Source organism: Saccopteryx bilineata, chromosome 1, assembly GCF_036850765.1.
Source record: "Saccopteryx bilineata isolate mSacBil1 chromosome 1, mSacBil1_pri_phased_curated, whole genome shotgun sequence".
Classification (NCBI taxonomy): domain Eukaryota; kingdom Metazoa; phylum Chordata; class Mammalia; order Chiroptera; family Emballonuridae; genus Saccopteryx; species Saccopteryx bilineata.
This window is the reverse complement of record NC_089490.1, coordinates 364,620,344-364,635,664: the sequence shown is the minus strand read 5'-3', so window position 1 is coordinate 364,635,664 and position 15,321 is coordinate 364,620,344. Positions and strand designations below refer to the sequence as shown.

The window sequence follows — 15,321 nt, the reverse complement described above, 5'->3', positions numbered from 1 at the left end:
AGAAATACATGGAAAATCCATACGGAGTCAATTATTGGCTATGAACAATTTGTCGTGAAAGTTGGTCACGCTGGCTCTACACACCAAAAAAAAAGATGATAGAATCAACCTAGACTAGCCGCTGTCAGGGGTCTTGGGGCGACGTCCGCTGGATCACAAGCATGCCAAACAGAGAGGGAAGAAGGCGGCAGTGGGAGTTTCCACAATTCTGTTTGGAGCAAAGTTCTTGGTTTCCATGTGAGGGATGAATTATGAAGGTGAGGTCAATATGACCGATGACTGACCAACTGCCCTTTCGGGAACCTTTCCTCTCGATCTCGTGTACAAAAACGGGAAGCAGTCCGTTCCTGTCCCCGCCCCATCCCCATGCCGGCTCCTCCCCCAGAAATGTACAGGCTTTAAAACCGAATGCCTTCCAGTCTGGCTCCCACGTGTGTAAAAGTAAAGAGCTTTGAAAGAAAGTAGAGGACTTCTGCTTTTTCCTTTTCGTTGTTGTGGTTGTTTGGGGTCATCATACAGTTGCAGGGGGTGGGCGGGTTTGGTTTGCTGGGTTTTCTGTTTAACTTCATGCAAGTCATGCTAAGGAACCCCTCCACCCCCCTCCCCAAATAAAATAAAATATTTTAAAAAAATGAAAAGAAGGAAAAGAAATCCTCTACGGTCGGTTACCATTTGGCCGTAGAAAAAGCTACGTCCGTCCTAGTACAATGCCTGGGCCCCTCGGACTCGTCCGGCAAACCTGCATGGCGTGAATTTACTCTGTCCGAGGGTGAGGAGGGGCTGCAGGTCCACCCAGATGCTTAATAGCCACCAGTGTCCTGGGCCAAGCCGCCTGGTCAAGTCACTCTCACAGCCTCTGTCGGCATATACTTAGCAATGACAGGGCTTTCTTTGCAAAGATCTGTATGTAAAGAATACAATTAACACTTGAGCGTCTCTCCTCGGCTTCCCCATCCCGCTTGGTACTTAGTTTTTAAGGAAGGAGGAGGAGAGACAGAACAGCCGCATGCAGAGGCAGGCAGGTTCTGCCCCAGCTGGCTTCTTTCCCATGCAGTGAGCCAGCCCAGCACGCCTCTCTCTCCCACCTGGGGGAACCGGGGCAGTCCCTAACTCCTCTCCTGCTCTGCACATGGCTCATGGCCTGGCATTCTCCTGAGAAAAGCAAGTCCTCGGTGGCTGTCATGACTTGGCAGGAGCGAGGCCGGCTGGAGGTGGCTGGGGGCACGCCACCCTGGTGCCTCCCAGAGACTGGCACCCCTGCCTCTGTGGGGCTGGGGAGTGGGCACCTCCTGTGGGCAGTGGCTGCCACGGGGCAGCTACAGGGAGAGGGTTTCCTCTGTCCCATGCTCCCTGGGCTTCTGGAAGCACAGTAAAGAGACTCTCCTTTCTGTTCTTCTAGGCCAACACCCAACATGAAAGAGGCAGGCACCCTCCAAGACCTTACCAGACAGAGCACAGCCACAGGGAACGGTCTGCCTGCTTCCCCCTTACTCCCCTGGGCTGCCCCTGTGCCTGGCATTCCAGAGCCTCTGGGGGGGAAAGCCCGTTGCATTAGGCCTATCCACGGAGGGTGCCCAGGAGGAGGTCTGCACGCCCACCCCCGCCCTCACCGAGGCCGGCAGCCCTCTGCCATGCAGCACCATGCAGGGAGTGCTATGCTGTGCTGGGGTCCCAGGGACCTCCAGGTAGGGCAAGGAAGCAGGGACCAGCCTGGATCGGGGGGCACACCGAGCACCAGTGCCCAAAGGACATCTCCCAACTCAGCGCAAGCTGCTTCTCCTCTTCTAGGTCTGCCCTTCATTTGGAACTCTGCCTTTTCTTGTGTGTTATTGAACCACTTCAAATACTGGAGCAGTTGTGAATGGCCACAGGGTACACCAACTGTTGCTCTAAAAAGCCAACTATTGCTGTAGCCCAACCTGCTCACTCCGGTCAGCATGCATCCCATGTGAGCATGTGACATGCACGAGCTGCCCAGCCAGTCTGCTGTGCTGAGGATAGCTGGCTCCACCTTCTGAGCCCTGGGCCAATACCCGGAGCCTGGAGCTAGGGTGCTCTGGGCTTCTGCCTCAAGCCTCAACCCAGCCCATGCTCAGTCAAGCTCTAGTGGAAGCCTCTTCCCCAATGGTGTCTGACTAAGGTCTGGTAGAAGGAGTCCTTGAGCAGAGGCTACCACAGGGCTCAGCTTTCACCAACCACAAGGGGGCACTGACCACACCCGGAACCTGGCTAACGGGCTCTGGGGATGGAAGGGGCTGCAGAGTCCTGCGTGAACCTTCTCTTGGCAAACTCTCTGTCACTAGCAATATTCTGAGTGGCACACAGCTTACTTCTGCAGGGACACTGGCCTCATCCCCACAGCCTAAAGCACCTCTCTCTTCACGGCTCTTCCCTTTCCCAGGGTCTGTGGATTCTCTTCAAAGGATGCCTCTTCCAGAACATGGGCCTTGAGTGGCTAAGCCCACAGAGCCCTGGCATGCCTGGCCCACCCCATTGCCTTCCTCAACAACTGGATGGAAAAATCACTTTGCCTGCTGGGTCTGACCTGGCTTCTGCCAGAGCAGCCGGGAGAAGTCGAGGCTCATCCCGCATCGGGGGATGGCTCTGTGGTTAGGGTCACAGTTAAGTCAGCCAGCCTGTCCCTGAGCCCTTAGGTACTAACTCTTACTACCAACCCACAGCTGCCTGGACCTCAGGTTCTCTCTGCCCGCCTGACATTCCACTTAGGAGAGGGGGAATCAGATCTCAAGGGGCCGACCCAGGGGGTTCCTTCTGCTCCCTGCCCCCCATCGGTATGCCTGCCTGCCCCTCAGCGCCCCTCGCCCGCCGCCCCGCCCACCCCTCTGCAGGAGCGTGAGGCGCCAGGCCAATGCAGTGCCCCGGCCTCCTCTACATACCCTTTCTCACTCCTCCACCAGGCGCGCACGCGTACTCCCCGGTTGATAAGAGGAAGCAGGGTCCGTATCTCTCGCGGGTGCCCGAGCGCGTAAAGGGCAGGCCCTCATCGGGAGTGAGGGCCTGGTCTATGTGGGGGCAGTCTTCGTTCGCCAGCGCGGCCTTCGCCACCTCCCCATTCAGTTTGGAATCTTCAAACATATAAGCAGAAGCTATTGAGACACTGAAAACTGTTTAGTGGGGGGGACAGGCCGGAGGTGGGGCATTGGCAAAGGGCAGCCCATCCCTGAGGATGGAAAAGAGAGGGGCCATGGAGGGAGACACGAGGCTGGGGGTCCGGATCGTTCAGGCAGCCAGTGCGCTGCCCACAGCGCTCGGAGGAGGGGCTCCTGGGTTTGCTCAAAGTTTGCAAAAAGATGAGCTGGCGGGCCCAGCAAGCGCGGTGCTGCGGGCTGGCCCAGCACCCAGGGCTGGGCCGATGAGACAGGATGGTGTGGATGTGGACACAGAGCTCAGGGGAAAGACAGACAAACACGCAGGAACACTCCAGTCCAGAGACAGCCTTTTCTGACTCCTGTCCTGTGGCCAGAGCCCGCCGCCTCCCATCTTATCCAACGCAGGCTTCCCTAGCCCCATGCAGACCCCATCCACCAATCTGCCCCTCTCCCCATTCCAAATGGGGGGGTCCAGTTCCACCTGCTCCCTCACTTCACGCTGTCCACCACACACACCCGACCTGGTCACACAGCCTGCCCGCCCCCCATACCTGGCTAGTCTGGTCACTCTGTATGCCCTGCCCCCTCCATGCAGACCTGGCCCAGTCACACAGTCTCCTCTGTCCCCCATGCAGACCCTCTATGATCCTTGGGCCCAGTCTCCATACAGACTGGACATGGCCACATAGCCTCCTCTGTCCCCCATGCAGACCCTCTATGATCCGTGGGCCCAGTCTCCATACAGACTGGACATGGCCACATAGCCTCCTCTGTCCCCCATGCAGACCCAATCTGACCACGCAGTTTACCCCATCCTCCACACAGACTTATGCTGGTCATTCAGTCCACTCTGACCCGCACACAGATCAAGCCAGTGACTCCCACCCCGCTCTGCGCCAAGCAGGCCTGTCAGCTTGCACAGGCACAGCAGAGATGTTTGCATGAGGCAGCAGGCCATGACTCGGGAGGGGCTCCCATTCGTGTCTCCTCTCAGCAGCATCCCCAGAAAAGCAGAGCGAATGGATGTAACGACAACAGCGGCTGATGGAGTCAGGTGGGGAAGACAAGTCTTGGCCTCTGTGGAAGCCTGAGAAGGAACCTGGGAGGAGGTCTGGGAGCACATGGCGGGGGTGGGGGGGGGCAACGTGGGGCCAGAGCAGGTTGCTCACCCCTCCCAAGTCCAGGAGCAGTGCCATAGAGGCCCCTGGAGCTGGCAGAGGGCGTGCTGTCTGGCCTCTGCCTCTACCCATCGCTCTTGGGGACTGAGCCTGCCCCACACTCGCTGCTCTCAGCAGAACCATCCTGGTCATGGTGGAGCCAACTCAGTCCCCACCATGGGCACCTTGGCCTTCTCAGAGACTTCAGCTAGGGTGAGAGTGCCCAGGGAAGGACACCAACACAGTGGAGCCGCAGGAGGGGAGGCTCTCCCAGAGACTAAAGGGGAAAAAGGCTGGAGACAGTCTCCTCCCGATCTGACCCTCCTCCGTGACCTTGTTCACAGAGGTGATCCTTCCCCGCGGGCACAGGCTCAGCGTGCCCGCAGGCGGGATCCCCGCCAGTGTGCACATCATGTCACTACAAAGAGGCAGTCAGTCAAAAGAGAAATGGACCAATCAGGTTTATTCATAAAGCAAATCCAAAAAAAATCCCATCATAATTTTGGAACTTAAAAAAAAATCTGTCATACAAGATGGCAAAGCATTTCACGTACAGTGCGTTTCTTGACAAATCCCAGGGGCTTCACTCCCCAATTTACTCTGAGCCAGAAAGGCCAGTTACCAAGGTAACTCTGACACCACAAAACTGGGGCTGGGGCCTCTCAGGGTCTGGGAGCTGCCTAGCACTTGGGGCGTGTCTGTGGGCACACACCTGTACGCACAGACAAGCCCAGGCCGCCTCCCACTCTGGCTGGCCCCTGGCTTCCCTCCCAGTGGTCTCTGGGCTGAGGAAGGAGGGTGGCTAGAGAGAGGGGAGGGAAGTGTCAGGGAGGAGGATGTGGGTGAGGGTGTGGAAGGAGTCAGAGCCCACAGCACCCTGCATAAATTTTCAAGGGGAATACATAAGTCCTACTGGGCAGCGTCTCCATCTGGGAGGGGAGCCAGGGCCTGCTGTCTCTCTGTTGGCCATCATCTGTCAGTGGAGATATCTACAGCCTAGCGTTCTTGCCCAGGGGTGGGTCACAGGCGGATGGTGGGGCCTGGGACCCCTCCTCTGGCTCTGAGTGCTGAGTCCTCGGCTAATGGATCTGTCCCTAGTGCCATGCCCCTGGAGCACCCGCCTCCCACAGCCTCTAAGGGTCCAGAGTTGGGCTGGTTGTCACTGCAGGGGAAGGGAGCGGGGGGCGGGGACCATTGGGGATCTCTGGGTGGATGTGAGCTGTGCACCCTTCCTTCCCTGAGGTAACCCCCAGGACACAGCTGGGACTCCTGCTTCTCTTATCCGTGGCTCTGAGGAGGGGCTAATTGGGAGAGGTTTGGTTGTGCTCTGTGAAGGAGCCAGCCTCCCTGGGCTGCTGGTTAATCTGCAGTTTGGGGTGCTGTCAGAAACTGGGAGCATGCTCCCTCTCCAACTGCAGAGGGAGGGGTGGCCGGAGGAGAGAGAAATAAAGGAGGGGCCCACTCTCTAAACCTGGGGAACCCCCTATGAGAAAGGCCATGGGGTTAGCTCACCCAAGACTGTCTACCCTTCTGCCCTCACCCTCCTGTGGAGGCGATGGCCCCCAGGAGCCTGGGCCCCACTGCTCCCCAGGAGGCGGGAGCCCTGCCTCCCCGGCCCAGGGCCTCTCGGCCCCACTCGACCTGCGAGCTGGCGATGATGAAATGGCAGCATGGGCAGCGGCTCACGGAGATGGTTTCCAGGCTTTGAAATGGGCTGAGAGAGATGAGCATCGGCGAGAGGGTCATTTTTTTAAAACTTTGGAGCAAGGAGAACCCGATGTCAGGGCCCTCGGCCTGCACGGCCGGCCTTTCCGCCCTGGTCTCCGGGCACCACCAATGTACTTACTGTTCAGACCAGCAGCGGGCGCCGGGGGCGCACACGGGGCTGGGGCGGGGTGGGGGTGCTGGGCATTGCCTTGGGTTTAGCTCCCAGGGGTCTGCCCAGCCGGGGGCTCAAGGAAAAAGTCCCAGGCTAACGGGACAGTCTGTGAGAGACACGAGCAGAGTACAGTCACGAGAACCAGCACAAGTCATGCAACAAAACGAGGAGAGAAAGAGAGAGAAACATGATTAGTGGAGAGAGAGAAAAAGAGAGAATATGAACAACACAGAAAAGAACAGCAGGCTTGGCCCTCAGAGCTGCATCGTTGCTCTGATACTTCCTTCCCCTCGGCCTGCCTGGGGGCCACACAGACCCCACACACACCCACTGCCCACCCTGGCCCTGTGTCTGAGCAGGAATTTGGTTGGCTCGTGCGGAGGGGCCCCGCCCACACCCTGCCTGGTCACCTCTGCCCCAGGTCGTCACTCTCCCTGCTGCGGAGGGGCCCCGCCCCCGCCCACACCCCGCCTGGTCACCTCTGCCCCAGGTCGTCCCTCTCCCCGCCCCCCGGGCTAGCACCCTCGGGCCCTCTCTGCAGCCAAGCAGGGAAAGGCGGGGCCAGGAGGAGGGGCACCTTGGACTGGCTGCTCAGGGAAGAACCTCTCCCCCACCCCAGCTGACCCAGGGGGCCCAGGCAGGGCCTTCTCTGGGGCCTCACTGCTGCTCTGCATGTCTGAGGGCAGGAAAAGGGGTCTGGCCACCATCCTTCCCACCCCTTGCCCCATGCCAGCCCCCTGCTCACCCATGGTGGGACCCCATAGCCCTGGACGTGGCACCACAGAGGACTGACCCACATCACAGGAGCAGAAATGGACAAGACACACATGAATGGACATGGCAGAACAAAGGGAGCACTCCAAGCTGTCCAGACCAAGTGGAAAGAGTGGGGAGGCACTCCTTTCTGGGAGAGGCAGCTCCAATGATGCAGGGTACCCTCCTCACATCAACCTAGAGGTCCTACAACACCCCTATGATAAACTCCCCGAACACTGAGGCCATGCCAGCCACAGTACAGAGGAAAAGACCAGATCATTCCTCACAGACACACGGACCGAGGCTTCAAGAGAGACCAGAGTAGAGGGGAGAGAAGGGTGGTGCAGGTCCCCAGGGAGGACTGGCTGTGTCCCACTCTGGTGGTGAGGGGCCTTCAGAGCCTACCGTGCTGGGGTGTCATGTACTGGGCCCAACCAGGTTCTAAAGAGAAACTGGAGAGCTCCGGGTTCCACTGAGACTGCCGACTGCCCCCGGGGGTGGAGAGAGGCTGGATCTCACCTCCTTCCATTCCTGCAAGGCTAGGTCTCCACCCACACTCCTCTTTCCTCCCTCTGGCCTTCCCCAACTCACAAGGGCATCCCCAGCCCCAGGCCCATCTAGGTACAAAGCTGTAAGCAGAAGAGGAGGCAAATAGGAAGGGACTTGGGGAGGCAGAGATGTGGGGGGATACGCCCTAAGGACCACACCCCTCTTAGTGACAGTTAACCGGGGCCTCACACACCAGTTTTTGGAAGAAGGCGTGTTCTGGTGAGGGACGAAGCTCAAAGGGGATCTCGGAGCCAAGGTGGACAGGTCTGGACATTAAAGCAGCACCAGCAGGGCAGTGAGTTCTTGAGAGGGGAGTGGAGGCTGACTGTGGAGATGGGAGGGGGCAAGGCAGGACAAGGAACCTGGTATCTGGGCTTCAGAGGAGAGCTGAGCAGGGCCCAGAATACCTTCTCAGCCATCAGAGACTTTGTGTGCCAGAGCTCTGGGTTCTTGAGACCTGGGTCCAGGGTCAGGGGACTCCCACAAGCAGGGCTGCCGTGGCTGTGGGGCCCAAGGGATCCAGTAGGAGCACATGGGCTCTATAGGTCTGCTGCAGCATGGGAAGAGGGCTTATGTCTCTGGGACTAGCTGGTGTGCATGTCAGAACACACGCATCTGCACTCTGCGTGTGTGCACACATGTGTGTGCACCCATGTGTGTGCACGCCCTTAGCACATGGAAAACACTGGCATTGTCTAGGGTGCAGGCAATCTGTGTTTGACCAGAGTGAACTGGGGATCCTAGACAGGGCCTGGGGCACCCATGCTTGGGGCACTGAACCTGAAAGACACAATGATGGGGAGGATGTAAGGGCAGGGCCAAGCACCATGGTGATGCCACTCAGGCTCAGCTCTTCCTGCGGGGCTTTGAGCAGAGCTGGGGGTAGGCCGACCCAGACCTCCCCTGAGCCCCAGGAACTGTCCTCGCTGTGATGGTGGCTCCTGAGGTCAAACAGCTAGCTAACCCAAAGCAGAGAGGTGGGGCAGGAGCTTACCACTAACCGAGGCCTGACCTCAGCAGCAGCCATGCCTTGGCCAGGGGAGCCCAGCCCCACCTCAAGCTCCCTATTCCAGTTTCTGAGACCCTTGCCCCCCTCTGGCCCAGCCCAGGACATTAATCAAGTTCCCTCAGGTGTTTATAGGAATCCCAGGATGGGGGAAGGCATGGGGCCAGGAGAAGGGGCTGGAGAACCCCCACAGGCAGAGAAGTGGGCCTTGTGGGTACTGTTCTGGACAGCATGGCTGTGGGATGAAGCCAGATCTGGAGCGGGGTGGGGGTGGGCAGAGAGCGCATCAGCAGGGAGACACAATCTATCCTACTCTGGGGGAGGCCACCCAGTCTGGGGAAACTCGCTCACCTAGGGCTGAGCTAGCCTGCAGCCCCCTGCCAGACTTGGACCCGAGATGTCCACAGACTAAACGCTATCACTCACTCAGCCTCCCTCACCCCATGCTCCTTCCTAGTGCAGTGCTGCATTCTTCTCTGGGTCATCCATTCTCTTGAAATTCCTGTGTCCACAGAATAAGTCGATGGTATTCCATGGGTAGAGGTAGACTATGGGCTTTATATCTTCGGACCAGAGCCCCGTGATCAACTTTATGCGCTATGTGCAGATTCTCATAAAACTGAGATAGTCCCATAACGAACCACTAGCCATGGAATATTAGAATATATCCCACGGTGACTAGTATTGTTTCATGTCCCCCTCCCCTGCCCCTCCCCCGCCCCTCCCCCACCGAATTCATGGGAAAGTGGTTGTACACTGGTTGGGGTGTCATGTATTGCTGCTGCAGTCCCTACCGCCGGAAGTGGAGAGAACCCTCGGTGGGAGGTGGTTGCTGGTCTGGAGCGCTTCCGTCTAAGCTGCCCGGGGTGGTGGCCCCTCTAATCCTTCGCTCACCAGCCACTTCCATCAGAAGGTCATTGGAAAATCCCACTCAACCATCAACCCAAACAGACAACGTGAAAGCTAGAGTCACTCCAACAGGTTCTAAAGATAAATGCTAAACTCTAGAGTGGTGGTAGAAGATGAGTTGGTTCGGCATGCTATGGGGAGTAAGCTTGTTATGGAGGGCTAGAGGCAGCTCCGAGGACACGCCTGGAGCTAGGCAGCCGGGATCAGAGCACAAATTCTACTCAGCTATGGAGACAGGCTCTGTTGGGGGTGAGAATCCTTGCCACTGCCTTTGCAGGGACCCTCCTGCCAGATCCCATGCACCCTTTGTGCCGCCTGCACAGCCGAAGGGGCCGCGTCAAGACCGAATCAGAAGCTGTCTGCCATTTCCAAATCACACCCGCCCCTGCCCTGCCCGGACACCGGGTCAGTGGCCTGAGTCCGAGACTCACGCTGGACTCCTGCCCACCAAGCGGCAGCTTCCCGGGCTCCTGCTAAGAGAGAGTCCTCAGCAACCTCCAGGGCCGTGTCGTCTCTTCAGAACCTCATGAGACCAGCACGTCAACCTCCTGCCCCAGGGCCACCAGTGAGGTTCCTCTAGCTGGCTCTCGCCTCGCGAACGTGGCTGCCCAGCATCTCCCTGGGCCCCCGGGCTTGACACCTCGAGATTGAGTGCGGGGTGTCCCGGGTCGCCCACAGAACTAAGGAAGCAGTCTGACTGAATCTGGAATCATCGCTACAGGGGGCAGAGGTGAAAGGTCAGATCGACATGCCTCTAAGAGGTTTCCTACCTGCTCTGTTAATTTCTAAAATCTCTTCCTGGGCCAGCGGGCATGTGTCACTCTGAGTACTGTGGTGTGGAGAGTTTACGACAGATTTACAATAATTGGGAGATCCCAGCTGTGGTGGCCGTGGAATATGCTTCTTTTTTTTCTTTGGTAGTTTCTGCTTAGCCATAGCTAAGGAGTAATACATCCCGAAATTGTTCACGATGACGGGCACAGGCATGGCGATGGTCAGCACGCCGGCCAGCGCACACAGTGCTCCCACCAACATCCCGGACCACGTCTGCGGGTACATGTCTCCGTAGCCCAGTGTCGTCATGGTGACCACAGCCCACCAGAAGCCAATGGGTATGTTCTTAAAGTGGGTGTGCTCACTGGCGCTGGGGTCATTGGGCTGGGCCCCTATCCTCTCCGCATAGTAGATCATGGTGGCGAAGATCAGGACGCCCAGGGCCAGGAAGATGATCAGCAGTAAGAACTCGTTGGTGCTGGCGCGGAGAGTGTGGCCCAGGACCCGCAGGCCCACGAAATGGCGGGTCAGCTTGAAGATGCGCAGGATCCGCACGAAGCGGACGACGCGCAGGAAGCCCAGCACGTCCTTGGCGGCCTTGGAGGACAGGCCGCTGAGACCCACCTCCAGGTAGAAGGGGAGGATGGCCACGAAGTCAATGATGTTGAGAGAGTTCTTGATGAATTCGACCTTGTTGGGGCAGAAGATGACCCGCATGAGGAACTCGAAGGTGAACCAGACCACGCAGACGCCCTCGATGTAGGTGAGGAAGGCCTCCGTCTCCGCCTCGCGGTAGTAGCGCACCTGCGTGCCGTTCCGGACGTTCTCGATCTCCGTCTTGTTCACAATGGGGTTGAAGCGCTCGTGGGTCTCCAGGCAGAAGGTGGTGATGGAGACCAGGATGAAGAAGAGGGAGGCGAAGGCCACATACTGTGGGGAGAAACACAGAGTGTCAAAGGGGAGGCCCTCCCACCTCGGGGGCCTCTGGGTTGGGTCCAGTCTGAAGTCAGGCCAGGGGAAGACACCTGCACAGCGACCCTCCCGACACGGGCCACGCTGACAGGCCACCTTCCCCTCCTCAGAGCACAGGGCCAGGGAGCTCGGGAGTTAAGGGGCTGTGGCAGGGATTGCTGGGTGTTCACACACATGTGTCTGCTCCTCCTGGACGGGCAGCTAGACTTCATTCCCCAGCCTCCCTTGGGCTAGGTGAGGTCACGGGCTGAGTTCAGGCCCGTGGACCGTGTGCGGAAGGGGTGTGCGTTATGTCAGCTCTGGCTCCTAAAACCTCCCTGCTCAGTCTTCATGCTCTTTCTTCTCCGCACTGCCAGGCAAATGCTGAAGCCCTGGAGGTCAGCAGGGCTACCGGAAGGAAGGAGCCTGGGTCCCTGCAAAGAAAGACCACTAAATACTCTCATTGAACTATTGCTTGGGTGGGAAATACACTTCTATTGTGTTAAGCCACTGTGGTTTGGGGGGGGGTCCTGATTAAAGCATTTAGCCATCCTGACTACAAATGAAAGTAATCTAGCTTGCCGAGTCAACTGAAGTTGGCAAAGCGCCCAACGAGAGGGGCAGCTCCGGTGGAATGGGGTCGCATCTCCCAACTTCCTTCCTTCCTTCCTTCCTGCTCCAGTCTATTCGCTCTCCTTTCCACGGACCTGTACCTCACTCACGGCAGCTCCTTCAGCTTCTATCCTGTTTAGACCTAAAGAAGATGTTTATCTGCCTCGGGGCCTTAGATGACTATTTTTTTACCTGCTCTCTCTATACCCAATCTGGAAGTGAGTTCTCCATCCTTGGAGGTATTCAAATAGAAGCTAAACGGTCATTTGCCAGAAATAATGAGTTGCCGGTTCTGATGTCAGGAGAAGAACTGGACCAGCCATCCTCAAAGGCACCATAAACCACAGGGCTTGCTCTCCTGCTGCCTCTGCGTGCCAGCCCCACAGTAAGGGTGTGGGTAGGAGGGAGGACGAAGCTGTTGGGGTGCTGGCGCTTCCCAGTCCTATGTGGGAACCTGCTTCTCTCAGACCCCATCAGTGAGAATGGAATGGCCAGAATAACCACCTGCTCTGGCCTCAGCCCCCTGGTAAAAGGTACAGGAGACCCTCTGCTTTGGTTTGGTGACCCCCTGTGACCTTGGACTTCCCGCGCCCCCAGCAGACATGGGAACCCAAGGACAGAGAGTCAAGCAGCTGTCTGAGTTTCAGACCCTCCCGCTCAGACTGAATTCCAGACAAGGTCTCTTCTTACAGCCTCTTGTCAGGTCCCCCCGGAACTCGGACACACCACGGCCTCCTTTGGCATTGCAGGCGGATGGGGCCCTGGCCAGTCAGCTCTCCTCCAGGGGCCACGCGCGTCACCCCGGCCTGCACGTTTCTGCTGCTGCCCTTCCCTCTGGACCCTCCTTCTCTCAACTTGGCCAAGACAGACCGTGGCTGGAACAGGGCCATCTTCCTGGAGGCAGCTCTGGGCTCCAGTCTGGAATAGTGGCCCCGCTGGTCTACAGACCTGCCCTCAGATAACTGTAGGAGTGCCATGTCTCACCCTGTACCTTCAGCAAAGGGCAGCCATGCTGCTTCTAGCTATTTCTTTAGTTTGCACTGGTGCCCGCTGACTTGGTTGGGGGTGGTGGGTAGCACTGAACACCCAGAGCAGCCCCCTTTGGGACCTGGCACCCATCTTGGAAGGGATCTAGAAACCAAGAACTATGTGGACCTTCTAAGCCACATTCTGGGCTGGGGGAAGGGACAAAGTCAGCAATTTCAGAATGTCAACCTAAGAACGGCCTTTAGGGATTATCTGGTCCAAGACACTACACGCTGCAGATGGGGGAGCCTGAGGCCCAGCAACAGGAAGAGATCTGCCCAAGGCAGTCACTGTGGTGCACTGATAGTCCTGTAGGCTTTAGAGCATTGAGCGATTTTATAAACTTTATCCTAGACTACTATCAGTAGGGATCCCTATGCATCCTTCCTTCCAGCCACCTAGCCCTCCTTTCTTTCACCCATTCATCATCCATCTATCATCCATCTTTCCTTCCTTCTCCCCTCCCTTCCATCCCGTCATCCTTCCTTCCTCTCTCCTCTCTCTCCTTCCCTTTCATTCATGCATCCTTTCATCCTTTTCTCTCCCTCCCTCCCTTCCATCCATCCATCCATCCATCCATCTTTTCTTCCTGTCCTTCCTCATCAAGCACCAGGTGATGCTTAGCAGGGGAGAATAAGGCCTCAGCCCTCAGGGAGCTCCCTGCCCAGCTGAGGGAACAGGACACACAGAGGTGAGTACAATGTAGTGGACTAAGAAAGTGAACCCCCGAGCTCTGTGAAGTGGGTGAGCTTTGGACAAGTGGGGGGCAGGGTAGGAACTTAAACCAGGTCTTCCAACTCCAGAAACAGCTCTACAAGGGTCCAGATAGTGCCCACCCGGGTCGCCACAGAGGTAGACCAGGAAAGCAAACTGAAAGAGACTACCACTGCTGACCCGAGCGCATCTAGCACTTTCCATCACCGGGGTCACCAAAGCTCTTAAAGCCAAAACATCCCTGTCCACTGGGTATTTGGCCCCAGACTCTATCTGGAAGGCCCAATCTTGGAGTTTGGCATTCAGAACCCACACTCCCCATGGGTAGGTCATGTCCCCAGCCATTCCCCACCCCTAGCCTTGGTGACACTCCCCATGGATAGGTCATGTCCCCAGCCATTCCCCACCCCTAGCCTTGGGGACAGAGGGATGTCAAGAGGCAGGGCCCACTGCACTTCTGGGCTCCAGATCCTGGGCAATGGCAGAAGGTAGGAGGCACCTGTCCTTGCTGCCCCATCAACCATGGTGTCACCCTCCTAATGTGTCCCACATCTACCCTCCTCTGTCCCCTCTGCTTATATGTGACTCTCTCTCAACATGGCTACCACCATCGAAGCTGACAGATTTTAAGCTTCAGTCATGGCCACCAGCCCAGCCTTCAAACCAGAGGGAGCAATCAGCTGGAATCCCAGCCCTGCAGGTCCCTGGACGGACCATGAAGCCCACAGAGAGAAACCCTAACTTCTCAGCCTGGTGCATGAGACTCTCTGTGCCCTGGCCTCGCTGTCTCGCTTCATGTAACACTGCCATTTCTGACCCCACCTCTGTGCCTCCACCTCTCTGCATCTTCATTCTTCATACCTGTTGTTCCTTCCATCAGAGTGTTTCTGCCAATCTTTCTCTGGGAAAACCCAACATGCTCCTGCACCCCACTAAGTAGCCCTTCTCCTGGACCCCTTCTCCAGGTTCCTCTTGGCAGCCGAGGCTCTTACGAGGCAGCAAATGAAGGACCCCCCCCCCCCCAAGGAGCCTTTAAGTTCACCCCCTGGGAGACAGCAAGCTTATCTGCAGCTCTGGCTCATTAGCGCTCGGGGAGGCTCGTGGGAACAGCCCAGACTTGGCACTGAGGTCCCAGAGCGTTCTCACTCGCAGTGTCCCCACAGGCCCCTGGAGCCTTCATCCCACTTGTTCCTCTCACAGGACAGGTCTTAATGGGCAAAATGAGGTCAGGTCTTATGAAAATTAGGATAGAAAATAACCCTTGGTTCTCAGCCATCGATGGAGATCTTGTTTAGATTCTTTCCTCTCGGCCCCAGAGCCAGAAGAGTGGGGGCGGGGTGGGGCAGGGTGGACAGCAGCGGCCAGGCCTCGAGCCAGGCACTAGGACTTCTTCCCCAGGGAAGCCGGAGAGGTGGAAGCCAGACCTCCTGCCCTGCCTAGGCTCCCTGGTGCCTTCCTCTGGTCTCTGCTGTCAGCAGCCTGGTCCTCTGTCACCGGGACAGCCCCAGCAACATTCGGTCCAAGTGGCCATTAGGAGGCCTGTGGAGGTGGGAGCCCCCAGCTTGCTCGGGCCGCCCCATTCTCCTAAGCCTAGAGACTAGCAGGTCAGCAAGAGTGCACAACCAAGCGAGAGTGCCTGTCCAGCTGAGTCCCCGGCTCCCTCTGTCCCGCCCCCGGAAGCCGAGCACCGGAAGGAGAAAGGAGGAAGCTACCCGAGCTAAGGACCTAGTCTGTCCCTTTAATCCTCGTACCACCTAGTCAGAGAGGTGGCTGTACCCCTTGAGCTGAAAAGGAAACCCAGGTGCAGAGAGGTTCAAGGACTAAACCAAGCTAGTGATGAAGCAGACCTGTGCCCAAGTCTATCTAGCTTCAGAGCCT

At 57.6% G+C, this 15,321-nt stretch overlaps 1 protein-coding gene across 1 annotated transcript in view; it reads right to left on the bottom strand.

Moving 5' to 3' along the window:
• The window catches only part of KCNC1 (potassium voltage-gated channel subfamily C member 1), a 44,738-nt gene continuing 29,417 nt past the window's right edge, over positions 1–15,321 (bottom strand). The window contains exons 2-4 of the mRNA XM_066251061.1: positions 10,137–11,070; positions 2,898–3,086; positions 1–901 (exon numbers count right to left, since the gene is read on the bottom strand). Coding sequence (XP_066107158.1) covers positions 837–901; positions 2,898–3,086; positions 10,137–11,070 — 1,188 coding nt within the window. The 3' untranslated portion in view covers positions 1–836. The remainder of the gene's footprint in view (positions 902–2,897; positions 3,087–10,136; positions 11,071–15,321) is intronic.